Genomic DNA, 13,192 nt, shown 5'->3' with positions numbered 1-13,192 from the left:
CTGTGTTCCTAATACACACACACACCCCTATAACACAAAGAATACACACACCCCCTTATAACGCACTCCCCCTATATTCCTAACCGCCCCCCCCCCAACACAAAGAAACACACACACCCCCTACGTCCCTTTAACACGCCCCCGCGACATCTGACGCTGCCGCAGCCCTCAACCAGCCAGGCGCACGCATCTGCCCCACCCCTGAACTACATCTCCCAGCATCCCCCCGGCGCTCGGCGCCTGCTGGGAGTTGTAGTGCAAGGGCGGAGGGGCTGCCGCGGAGCGCCAAGGGGGCGTGGACGGCGGAAGGACTACCACTCCCAGCGGCCCTTGCGTGAGCCCCCGGGAAGCCGGCCGCTGGGGGAAGGTAAGGGCAGGCGGGGTGGCGGCGTCGGGGCTGCAAGGGGAGAGGGGAAGAGCATGCAAAGCCCCCTCCCCCATGGGGCGCTGGGTAGAGGGAGGGGGGAAGAGCATGCAAAGCCCCCCCTTGTCTGCTTCCTCCCCCCCCATGGGGCGCTGGACAGAGGGGGGCCGTGCTAGGAGGGAGGGGGAAGAGCATGCAAAGCCCCCCCCTTGTCTGCTTCCTCCCCCCCATGGGGTGCTGGACAGAGGGGGGCCGTGCTAGGAGGGAGGGGGGAAGAGCATGCAGTCCTTCCATGGGGCACTGGAGAGGAATGGGGGAGGGCTAGGAGGCGAGCTAGGAATTGCTACTCTGCCCTCTTTTACTGCGGGGCACCCTCTCTGGCTCCCCTGTGCTGCTCTGGGCTAGCTGGCAGCCTGGGCCAGGCCCCTGGTTTGGACTTACCCTGTCTGGCCCCTCAGCCCTGTCTGCCTCAGTGTGAACCCCGCCGGCCTTCGCTTCCTGGCCAGCATCGAAATCTGGGGGAGGGGGATGCAGCAAACGGGCAAGTGGCCTGGAGAGACGGAAACAGCAGATAACGTGGGGGTGGGGGCGTTGTCCTAAGCCCTGCGCTGCGGAGGGGGCGCAAACGCCCCAGCTTCAGAGGAGGGGGAGGGGGTTGTGGGGCCCACCAGCCACATCGCTCCCTTGGGCCGAGTTTTGCTTCCCGTTGGCTGTTTGGCCCTGCCCTGGTCGTTTTTGTAGCCAAGTCTCGGTTGCTGCCCAGGCAGCCTGGGATCCGAACCGGGGGGGAGTTGCCCACTTTGATGGTAGAAAACTAAACACCTTTGCTCCGCCTTTTCCCTGAGGCTCCTCCCCCAGCTCACTTTATCCCCCCCTCCCGTCGCGTGCGGCCCCCCTCCTTCGCGTGCTTTGGTTGGGGTGCAGCAGAGGCCTTGGGGCCACTGAATTTCCAGCCGGTGGCTCAGGCCGCAGGATCCTGTTTAAATGGCTCCCGGTCGCAGCGCTACCCTGGCGGGCCGGAGCCGCGAGCCCTTTGCTCTTTTTTCATTTCAAATCCCCGGGCCACAGAAATTGGTGGGAGGCTAGTCCCCGGCCCTGCCGCTGCCGGGGGGCGCGTGTGAAACCGGCCGGTGGGCAGAACCACGGTTCATTAAGTGGCCTTCCCCTGCTGTAGGGCCTGTTCCGTGGCGTGTGGGCAGCATCTCGTCCCGCCCCCGGCGGGCTGCTAGATGATGCCCAGGACGTGGGCGTAATGGGGTGCGGTGCCGTTGACTTCGTGGTGCCGTCTGAGAATCTGGGGCTTCCAGGTGTAGGCAACATTCTAGCTCTGTCCAGGAGTTGGGTTGGGGCAGGGCGGTTGTACCCTCTTGCCCCTGTGCCCGGGGAATCTTCTGTTCCTCCATGCTCCCAGTCCCCCTGCCGGAGGAGAACTTACTAGCCCATTAGCAGAGGGCCAAGGACCCAAGGCAGGGGGCCGCTCGTGCCCTTTGCCCCGATGGGTTGTGCAACGTGGCCTCCTGCCCCCCAGAGAACTGAACCAGCCCTTACCACCTCCCTCCCCGCTGCCTGGCTTTGAACCTGTGACCTGGAGAGGAGAGGTCCAGCCACCCCCTCCCAGTCCACACTGTCGCTTCCAGCCCTGGTCAGATGCGAAGGCTGGCTTGTCAGGTAATCTGATCTGCTGGGGGCGACCTCTCTGGGCCTGGTTTTGCAGCCTGAGCAGGGTCAGGGAGCTGCACTTGAGCCCCTGATGGCAGCCTTCGGGCCTCGGACAACTAGTTTTGCAAAGTCTAGGCAGGGCGGCGGCCTCTGGGCGTGGGGCGGTTGGCGGCTGGCTCAGCAGTTCAGCTCAATGCTGTTGGGAAGAGCTGTTAGCACTGACGGACTGGGAGTTGAGTAGGTCTCAGCGCTGCTTTATAGACCTTGGATTCTGTATTTTCACTCCAGCTCCTCTGAAGAAATGGGTTTTGCCCAGGGAAGCAAGTGGGGAGAGATCGCTCAGTGGTTTGAGCATTGGCCTGCTAACCCCAGGGTTGAGAGTTCAATCCTTGCAGAGACGGTTCAGGGATTTGGGGCAAAAATTTGTCAGGGATGGTACTTGGTCCTGCTGTGAAGGTAGGGGACTGGACTTAAGGTCCTTTCCAGTTCTAGGAGATAGGCAGTCTCCATTAATTACAGCTCATGATACTGTCTTTGCATTTGTTAGTGTCTCAGGGTGTGTCTACACCGCACCGGAAATAAGAGACACAATTTGTGCTACGCATATTGCGTATCTTATTCCGATTGTATTGCGAAATAGCTCATTTCGAAACTTGGTGCGTCTACGCAGCGCCCAATTTCAAAATAATGCGCTAGTTTGAGACACCCCTTAAGCTCATGGAACGAAGGTGACAGGGATGCTGGAATCGCGCGCCTATTATTTCGAAAAATATTTCGAGATACCGGGCGTGTTTAAAAGACGCGGGGTAGCTATTTCGGGATACCGCCAAAATAGCCCCGCGGTCTAGACGTACTCTGAGGTGCCGCAGGACTGCCTGTAGAGTTTCAAGTTCCAGACTAACACAGCTCCCCCCTCTGAGATTTCTGGCTGCGCAAGGCGCTGTATTATCGAAGTGTGTCAGCCTCCAGCTGTTTTCCTCCTGGTGCTGCAGCCACCATGGACGTGTGGGGAGATGTTACTGCTCAAGGAGCCTCCAGCACAGAGAGGGGAAGGGGTTCTGCCCTTGGGCCCTGGCCTGGGCGGGGGAGCCCAGGGGTTGTTGGCGGATGCCCAGTTTTACACCTGGTAATTTGAGCCTCTCCCCGGGAGCGCACCGGGGAAGCCAGACCCAAGCATGTAATCGGCCCATCAGTTGCAGTCAAACCAGTCCAGCTAGAGTATGGAGGGACGGGCTTGCAGGGAACCCGAAGGAGAATCCAGGTGTCTGGAGGATGCTTGGAGCAGCTGGCAGGGCAGGGAATGAGGCGGAGTGACTCGCTGCCACCTGTTCGTTCAGCTTCAGACTCGGCGGGAGGGGGGAGCGATGGCTGAGCCGAACCTGCTTTGTGAATATCCAGACAACTTCACTCCTCCGTCGGCTGGGAAAGGGAGGGGCAATCTTGGGATGCCAGCAGGGGGCTGGGAGCAATGTTCCCTCTAAAGCGTTCCATCCACGTGCGGAAGAAATTTTGTTGCATGCACTGAGGCATGTGCCGATGTGCACCACCCATCAAAGTACAGGCTGGGGGCGCTCTGCTAATCAGTGGGGCAGCACCTGAATCTCTTTCGGGGCAGCCTGGCAGGGAGTCGGATCGCCTGGGTCCCATCTCTGCATGGCAGAGGGGCGTGAGGTTGAGCGGGCGGGCAGGCTGGGAATCCGGTCCAGATCCAGTTACTGATGCTTCCGCCTTGAGCCGGGCCTGCCAGTCACGGTTTCCGCAGAGGTGGCCTGAGCTTTCTGCAGCGTGGCTCCTTATTGCTGTCGCCCCAGGAGCCCCCGGCACGGGCCGGCCCCCGGTGCACACACAACACAAAGGCGTTCCTGGCTCCGCGGTGCTGCCGCTTGGAGCTGCGGGCAGCAGGTGCCGGCGGACGGGGGCTCCCGCAGAAGGAGACAGGCTCTCGTGTGCTGCCCGTGCCGTGGTGGGATCTGGCAGCAGCACGAAGCATCCGGGGGGGAGCCCGGCCGAGGCGACAGACCAGGGGAGAGTTTCGGGTCCATGGGACGCTGTCACAAGCCGTTCCGCGTCAGCAGCGCCCCCGAGCCCATTCGGTAGGTAGAACCGTGTTCGTCCTCAGGAGGCGCTTGGCCACGCAGCGCTCGGGGGCTGTCGCTGCCCTGTGGCCGGGTCCACGTGGCCCTTCCTATGTGGCAAGCTGCCCCCAATTGATTAGGCGCGATTATGCCCGGATGATCGACTCCCCAAGCTGCAGAGCAAGGTGGAAACCAGCCAAGGTGGCAGCCAATTGGCTGGGGAGGGGGGAATTCCTTCCTGGCACCCCGTCAGCCATGGGTCCCTGCGGGCCCCCATATCTGTCCCAAATGGGTGGGAGCTTCCTCTGCTGCTGGGCAGCAGAAATGATGCCCAGAGCCAAACCACGCCGCGTAGCCGGGCAGCGGTTGTGTGGGGAGACGGGGGCTGGCAGAGAACCGGGGCGGACTCAGGGAAATTGGGTCCGGGTCGCCCAAGTGCCTCCGCGCCACTGCCTGGAGTCTAGACTGCCCCCTGCTGGGGAACTGGGTTGTGTCCGAGGCGCTGCAGGGAACCCGTCCCCCGTCCCGTTCCCATGTCACACACTGACCGGACCCCCCTTCCAGCAGGCAGGCTGGTGCTAGTGCATCGCTTGGGCACTCCTAGGCCGTTTCCAGCCGGCTTTCTGCCCTGTGCCGTCGGCAAGGGAGTAACGTTTTGGTGCAAGCAGGCGGTGTGTGGACGGGACAGCTCCTTCCCCCATGCATGGAGGGTTTGAGGTGCTCCACCCTGGGAGATTGGCTGGCAGGACACTCCCATTGGAGCAGAAGCAGGTCACTATTCCCCCCTGTCCCCATTTTACTGGTGGGGAAACTGAGGCACAGAGCAGGGCCGTGACTTAGCCACTGTCGCACAGAGCATCATTGCGGGAGTCCGAATAGTGCCCGATCTCCTGCTCTGACCGCTAGACACCACCCCCCTTGTATGAAACGGGCATAGAGCCTAGCAGCCAGGACGCGAGGCCCTCCCTGTGCGAACCACTAGACCGCACTGCCCTCCCAGAGCTGGGACTAGAACCCAGAACTTCTCCTTCTGACGCCACCCGATCACGTGTGTGTCTCGTTCCCAGAGACTCGTTTCCCCTCCCAGCGAACGAACCCCCCGCGCTCTGGAGCGGAGCATCCTCTGTGGCTAAAGCCAGTGATGCTCTTGGCCGGCTTGATTAATTTGCCTCCTGCCTGGTGCTTGGCCGGAGGGACGCGTCCGCCACAGCCCGAGGCGCCGTCTGGCTCCCACTCCTGCACCCGGGCGGTCTGCACTCGGCTCGTGTCCGCTTTCCTGGGCAAGAGCGCGCTGCGTGGACACGACGTGGTCTAGCCCAGGGAAGCCGATGACCAAAATAAATCTTGACTCTGGGATTCCTCGTTTCTGAAAGGCCTGTGCTAATGCAGGTGGGCGGGGCGGGCGGGGGGGGGGGTTGTGCAAGAGGTCACGCTGGGGGTTCACGGTGGCCCTTGTGGCCTCGAAATCGATGAAAAATGTTGCGGACTCAGAGCTTAAACTCCGACGAACTCTTGCCTGCAGCGTGGACAGGCTGCCCCTGCTTGGAGCCCCCTCGGCCGCAGCCCAGAGTCCCCGCTTACACCCCAAAGCCCTGATCCACAGCCCCCCACGAGCTCTCACCGCCCCCCTTCGTGCCCCCCAGCCCAATGAGAGTGAGCGAGGGTGGGGGAACATAAGAACATCAGAACGGCCACACTGGGTGAGACCCAAGGTCCATCCATCCCAGTACCCTGTCTGCCCGCAGTGGCCAATGCCAGATGCCCCAGAGAACCGGGAATGATCAAGCGACCTCTCTCCTGCCATCCATCTCCACCCTCTGACACACAGAGCCTAGCGACACCATTCCTTACCCAGCCTGGCTAGTAGCCATTGATGGACTTAACCTCCATGCATGTATCTAGTTCTCTTTTAAACCTTGTTAAAGTCCTAGCCTTCACAACCTCCTGTGGCGAGGAGTTCCACAGGTTGACTGTGCGCTGTGTGGAGAAGAACTTCCTTTTATTTGTTTTAAACCTGCTGCCCATTCATTTCATTTGGTGTCCCCTAGTTCTTATATAATGGGATGGAGGGAAGGAGGAGGTGGGGCCTCAGAAAGAAGTGGACAAGAGAGCAATTGGAAAGTTGGCAGCCCCGAGCGTGGCCTGCTGGGTGATTGTGGGCTGTTCCCATCCCCTGTCCGTGCCTCAGTTTCTCCGGCTGAAAGCTCTCTGGCTGGGGATGTCGTTTTGTTTTGTTTGGGCGGCACCTAGCACAGAATGCACCTAAATCTATTGGGCGGTACCTGTAACAAGCCCCCAGCCCTTAACGGGGGCTCCGAGATGCTACCGTAATACATCTAATATATACCCTACAGTGCCTAGCGCACGGGGGTCCTGCCCCATGACTGCTGCTTCCAGGCACTGCGGTCATGCGTGTCATTAATAATAATGGGGTCCTGATCTTGGTGGTCTGCTACTGCACGTTGCAAACACCTTCCGGTGGGAGGTTAATTTTCTCCTCCCTCCCGTGCCGGAGCCCGACGCTGGGTTCTGTAGGTCGTGCGTGTGTGTGTAATCACAGCACAAAGCGTTTATAGATTATTTACAGTAATGGTTTGGAGGGGAGCGAATGCTTTACTAATTACAGTCATAAAACGGGCTATAAAAAGCACATTCCCCGCGGAGGGATCCGTGCGGAGGTCTGTCTTGGTTCACTTGTAACCAGGGCGACGAAGAAATCGCTCGGCACAGTTGGGGCGCGGGAAGAATTCTGGCACAAAATGGACCGGACAGGGATGTGGGCTGGGGGGGAGAGGTGGCCGGCTCCGGTTTGGCCCCGGTTCAGAGGAGAGAGGCTCCATCCATGTCCCTTTTGCCCAGTTCCAAGGCTGGTTGGGGGTGGAGGTTGGGGAATGGGATCTGGTGCTGTGTGCTCCGGGGGGCGGTAGCTGTGATCCAGATGCAGGGTGCCGGGTGGAGATTGACTCACTCGAGGGGGTGGGTCATGGGGAACGGGGCCGTCCGGTCGGGTACCGGCTCCTAGAGTCAAGGGACCGGTCGGTTTAGGAGACATCAGGGATGTGGGGCCCTGGTTCGGTTGGTTGGCTCGAGGGGGCTGGGTGCCGGGGTACGGAGCCATCCATGGTTAGAGCGCAGGTTAGAATCTGGCTCACGGGATGGGACTGAGGCGGGGTGGGGGCGGAGGTTGGGTGGCTTGGGCGGGCGTCGTGGACTCTGAGCGCGCCAGGCCCCGGCTGCCTGGCTCCGCCGGGGGGCCCAGCCTCCGTGAGGCAAGCTGGTGGGTGCGGAGTGGGACTTAGCCGTGCCTGGAGCCGCCCGGACAGCCCCATCAGTGGCACCGTGGAGACCCAGTTCCCCTCGCCGCCCCGGCAGCCGGTGCTCGGAGCTGTACATACCCCGGGCATACGCAGAGCGTGAGAGAGGGGATTTGTTCCTTCTTGAAAACGGCCCCCAACCCTCACCTGTCTCCCCCCACGTCTCCCGCCAGGTGGTTCTTGGCCAGCGGGGGATGGCAGCATGACGGAACAGCCGGCGGCTCCCCCCGGCGCCTCCCCTGCAGGCCAGGCCTCGGCCCAAGGGGACTCCCTGGCCACCCAGTTCCTGCAGGCCGAGCTGGAGCAGAACCTGCGTCTGCGGGCGCTCTCCTTCCCCGACCCCGTCCGCTACGTCTACAGCCCGCTGGAGTACGCCTGGGAGCCCCACGAGGACTACGTGAGGCGGTACTGCCGCGCCCCCAAGGAGGTGCTGTTCCTCGGCATGAACCCCGGCCCCTTCGGGATGGCGCAGACCGGGGTAAGCTGCCCGCCGGCCGGGGGGTGCAGGAGGGGCTGGGCTCAGGAGCCTTCGGAGGCAGAGGCTTTGGGCGCCGTGCCGGCCCCGCTGGGCGTCCAGCCGTTGATTTCCGTGCGGCCAGGATCTCGCCCCATGTTGTTATGGGCCCTAGAGCCTCGTTAATGCCTCAGGCCTGACCTGTCTCCCACATTCAATCGGGGGGGGGGGGACGTACCCGTGTGGGGATTGCGGGAGGAGCCTGGGTAACGCCTTCGCCCCGCTGTCCCCCAGGGGCGCGTCCCCCCAGCTCCACTCCCTGCTCCGGGGCCTTTCCCGCCTGTAGCACCCGCGGGACCTCGTTGGGCATCGAGATGTGGCCACGTTATCCACGTGGCCGGGAGGGGAGAGCCCCCCCCAGCTGGCTCCGTTTGGCAGAGGCGCCCGTCTCGCTGGCTGGATGATGGGAGGGGCCGGGAGAGCAAAGCCCCCTCCTTCCCGGTGCCTGACAGCTGTTCCATCCCCGAGCCCCTCTGGTTCTGAGGTCAGAGGTCAAGGGATCAGCCAAACAAATCATTCAATAATGCACTTTAATTTATATTGGAGGGTCGTGGGGGGGGGGGTGTCCTGCCAAGCAGCGTTTGTCCAGCTGCTAATTGGCAGATCTGGCAAGCAGGGGCGGGGGGAGGCATTCTCTGGACACTGGCCCTGGGGGGGATTGATAGGCGGGGGGGGGAGGGCGGCCTGTGCTTTGTGGGGGCTGCAGAGGGTGAAATTGGCTTCTCCCGAAACGTGCTTGCCGATGCGCGCGGCCCAGGGCTGCCGTGGCCGGGCGTGGTGCAGGTGTGGGGGGCCGGTGGCGTTTCGTGTCAATTACACTTTGGCGGGTGCCAGCTTCACCCGACCGTGGTGTCCTGGCCTGCGGGCCCTTTCTGGGGGTCAGCAGGGTTGGGAGCCTGTTGTACTAACCCCGCCCGGGCCTGCTGCCTCCCGTCCGGCAATCAGGGGCAGCCTCCCTTTCGCCAGACCTCTGCCCTTCAGGGTGAGGAAGCGTGGCTCAGCGGTTAGGACACCAGCCTAGGCTGCAAGAGACCTGCCGGGGGGCTGGGTGGGGAAGTACATCGGAAATTAGGAGGAGCTGGGGGCTGTAAAAGTGCCCGAGGGAGTCAGCACTCGCATGCTCCAGGAGGCAGGCTGGTTGCGGGGGTCAGGAAGGGTTTGGTTTTCCTACCGCACCGGGCCCAGGTTGGCAGTTCCCAGAGCGATGCTCCTCCCCAGATCCTCCAAAGAGCGTCGCACCTGCCCTGCCGGGCTTGGAGATCCGGCCTGTGTTCACTCGGGGCTTCCCCTAGGGCTGACTTGGAGCTCGGGTCCGGTACTTCCCACCCCCTCCACCTCCATCTCCTCCTGCCTCCGCCCGAAGGAGATGCTTCCAGCCTCTGTGCTCCTCCTCTGCCCCCTTTCCGAATAACCCTCGCCCGTGGGGTGAGGAAGCGGCCTGGGCTTTGACTGCCCCCCGGCGGTGGGTGGTGGGAAGCCGTGTGCGGATTTGCTCGGCTGCTCTCCGCTCTGGGCAGCACTGGCTGTCGGTGAAGGAGAAAAGAACCAGGGATGTCCACAGCGAGTGGCTGCACCAGCAGAGACCAGCCAGTGCCCGTATGGGGAAATCAGACTCGGAGCTCTCCCCTTCCCTGCCCAGTCCCGTGTTCCCGGTAAGCTGAGCGCTCGGGCGGGCGCTCAGAAGGGATTCAAATGCCGCCCTGCGGATTTAGCAGAGTGCCCCAGCCAGGAGCATGCGTTTCTTTAGTTGGTGCACATCTGCACATGCCCTGGTGCGCAAAACAAAATTTATTCCGCACCTGGATGGAAAAAAAATAGAGACCAGTGGCCCAGTCTCTCATCTCTCCTGGCCTGCTGTGTCAGCCTGCAATTCGGGCAGTGTTTGCCCTCTGACCGCCGCCTGCAAACCTCTCTTCCCGGCCCCCCTCTCCGGGCCCTGCCAGGTCCCATCCAGCAGAGAGCAGGCGGGCTTTTGGGGTGGGGAGTAATGCGGTGCAGAGGGGGCGTTGCCTCTCGGCTGAGGCTGCTGGCAAGGGGGACCCGCTGGGAGGGAGACCCCAGCCAGTGAATTCTGAGCTGTCCAATGGCTACAGACCCGCCTGTCCCAGGGAGCTTGCACGCTGAGACACAAAGGGCAGGAGGGGAAACTGAGGCACATAGCGGCGGGGGAGGGTGGGGAGGAATAACGAGCTAGGTCATCCAGCAGGCCAGTGGTCGAGCCAGTTCCCCACTAGGCCACACTGCCTCCCTGGTGCCTACCTCCCTTGGCTGCTCTTGGCGTTAGCCCGAACGGGTGGAGGAGACGGGCTCCTCTCTGACCCTGCTCTTGTCCCCCACAGGTGCCCTTTGGGGAGGTGCGGCACGTCCGGGAGTGGCTGCAGGTCAGCGGGCAGGTGTCCAAGCCGGCGCAGGAGCACCCCAAGCGGCCGGTGCTGGGGCTGGCCTGCCCCCGCTCGGAGGTGAGCGGTGCCCGCTTCTGGGGCCTCTTCCGGGCGCTGTGCCCCAGCCCCGAGGCCTTCTTCCGCCGCTGCTTCGTGCACAACCTCTGCCCGCTGCTCTTCCTCAGCCCGAGCGGCAAGAACCTGACGCCGGCCGAGCTGCCGGCTGCGCAGCGCGAGCGCCTGCTGCAGGTCTGCGACGACGGGCTGGCCCGGGCCGTGGGCCTGCTGGGCGTCGCCATGGTGATCGGCGTGGGCCGCGTGGCCGAGCAGCGGGCCCGCAAAGCCCTGGCCTCCGCCGGCCTGCAGGTCCGGGTGGAGGGCCTGATGCACCCCTCGCCCCGCAACCCCCAGGCCAACCAGGGCTGGGAGGCCATCGCCAGGGCCCGGCTGGAGGAATTGCAGGTGCTGCCCTTGCTGACGAGCTGAGCGTGGGGCTGAGGAGGGCAGCCCCGGCCGCTGGCTGGGTGGTTCCTGGCCGGGGCCGCTGGCCACCTGGGGCATACGTTCCTGTGGGCTCGCGCCTAACGGGGGCCCTGTCCCGCAAGACGCGGCTTCCTGCACCAACGCTACCTCCCCGGACCACCCCCTGGACTCCGGCGGCTCCCCCTCGGGGCCCGCTCTCGGCGGGCGGAAGCCTTTAGAGCCCCACGGGCGTCAGGCCCGTCTTCGGCTCTGCCGCCAGCGCGTTCCACACCGGTTCGGTTCCCACGCCGCTCGGCCCCGAGACGGTGCTGATCCATTTACCAGATCCACCCCCCCGATGGGACCCTGGGGGACGACCTGGAACGAGGGGACTTCTGGGCCCCCTTTAAGGGTGTTTGGCCAAACCCTGCCGGGGCTGTTAACCTTCCGTACCCGCCTGTGGAGATGTATCTCCAAGCCACTTTGAAGGGGGCCCAGGGAAACTCCCGCATGGAATCTCCATCCCTGGAGACGTTTCGGAGCAGGTTGGACAGACACCTGTCAGGGATGATCTAAGTGGTGCTTGGTCCTGCTGGGAGGGTAGGGGATGGGACTTGATGACCTTGCGAGGTTCCTCCCAGTCCTGTTCCTGAACCCTGTAAGTTCCTGAATGAATTTGCCCTTTGTCACAGGGTAGGGGACATGCACCAGGCTCTGTAGTCGGAGCGGATCCCTCAAGCGCTTTAGACACACTCCCTGCTAAGGATTAGACGTTTGCAGTGGATTGACTCCAGGAAGATCGGCTTTAAGTGACTGTCGGTGCGAGGCACAGACCACTGGGGGTTACACACGAAATAAAAATAGACGCGTAGCCTAAATTCTAGCTTGAGCAGACTCAGCAAGAGTTGCATCGATCAGCTGTTCTCGCCCCTCTGGGTGCTACAGATAGGTTACAGTTCTTAAAACGCAGCCTGGACCTCTGCCTGGGACCAGTCTCCTCCGCGCCAGGCCTATGTCAGCAGGAGAGGACCCGGGGTGGTGTTGCTGTCCCTCTTTTACGCTTCCCTCCAGGTGCTAGAATGATCCTTATTGTCACACGGGGGTTAGGGCCCCCCTGTTGCGTACGTGGCCTCTCTGAAGATGGCGCCCCCGACGTGCCAGGCAAGTGAAACCTTGATTGGGAGGGGAAGCAACTTTGCTTTTTGAATTCGTCTTTGTTTTCTGGTTTGGTTGTGCTCAGCCTTATTTAGCTTAAATGCCCAAGGAACGTTTGGGAGAAAAGAAGTCTCTGTGAAAGCTATTCAGAGAGCTCCTAATCTGCCCCTCCAGGGGTTATCACAATGGACATTTGGAGACTGCAGGGGTGGGTGCGTAGCACCTTTATAGGGGGGGAAGGCCATACATGTTTTCCTATTGTAGTTCTCCCTTTAAAAGCAGCAGAGAGAGTTTCTTGCATTCAGGTTTCTCTTCCTCATTTCTCCCATGTCCGTGGACAGTGCGTTGAAGTGCCGCTGGGGAGAATTGTATCCTCGACTTCCGTGATCAGTATGGATGCCGGGGGAGAGGGGCCGTATCATTTGGTGGAGAAAGGGGCTTTGAAGGATGAGCTGCGAGCTGCACGTGAGCCGGCTGCGGCGAAGAGCGGAGGTTTATTCCGAGCCAAGAGTATAAACATCTCTCCACTTAATAACCTTTGTCAAGCTGTAATGTTGCAAATAACTCAGTGCTAAGTGCCGCTGCGCCTCTGTCTCCGGACCTCTCGGGCTGTCGCGGGCCGGTGATGGACGGCCAGATGCGGGGCGGACAGAAGCAGTTTGCGCTGTCTTACTAACTTCATTGGCTGCCCGGGATCCGCCGACGCAGCCACTTACAGATTCACCCCCCGGTGGGGGGCCGGGTGCTTCACCCCCCTGGTGGGGGGGAGCGGGGCCTTTTGCTAGGAGCAGAGTGGGGGTGGGGGACAGGCGTGACCAGAGCAAAATCCCATCCAGGGATCTGACGCCCCCTTTTAAGCCGCTCGCTGTGCCACCCATTTATTTCCTTCTGTGTTTGCTATTGTGGGCAAGGCAGCAGATTGGGCCCCCGGGTCCTATTCCTGGGGGTGACCATGGGTAAATTCTCCCCCTCTGTGCCTCAGTTTCCCTTCCAGCCATTTCTTGAGGCTGTGAGCTCTGCGGGGCAGCGAGTGTCTCCCGCTCCGTGTCGGGGCAGCGCCTGGCGTCTGCAGTGCATTTGTCCGAATAAAGAACAGTTCAGTGCGTGGCCTGTTGGTGCCTGGGGTTTTGGGCTGGGACCTGACCCCAAACTGGCCGTGTGCTTTCCCGCAGGGCAGGGGGCCGTGTGCCTCCTAACCAGCCTAATCCAGGGACAAAGCAAATTCCCCCCCTTGCTAGAATGGGGCGAGTCTCACCCCCCCCATCTCT

The 13,192-nt window shown here is 62.0% G+C and overlaps 1 protein-coding gene across 1 annotated transcript; it reads left to right on the top strand.

Moving 5' to 3' along the window:
- The first annotated feature begins 249 nt into the window (after nt 1-249).
- On the top strand, nt 250-12,409 carry SMUG1 (single-strand-selective monofunctional uracil-DNA glycosylase 1). The gene is made up of 3 exons (XM_075901643.1): nt 250-367; nt 7,586-7,890; nt 10,266-12,409. Exons 2-3 carry the CDS (start codon nt 7,615-7,617, stop codon nt 10,791-10,793), a joined length of 804 nt encoding a protein of 267 aa, XP_075757758.1. The 5' UTR covers nt 250-367; nt 7,586-7,614; the 3' UTR covers nt 10,794-12,409.
- The last annotated feature ends 783 nt before the right edge of the window (nt 12,410-13,192 follow it).

Source organism: Pelodiscus sinensis, chromosome 19, assembly GCF_049634645.1.
Source record: "Pelodiscus sinensis isolate JC-2024 chromosome 19, ASM4963464v1, whole genome shotgun sequence".
Lineage (NCBI taxonomy): Eukaryota > Metazoa > Chordata > Testudines > Trionychidae > Pelodiscus > Pelodiscus sinensis.
Note: the sequence above shows the minus strand (reverse complement) of the source record. Positions and strands in the feature narration are given on the sequence as shown.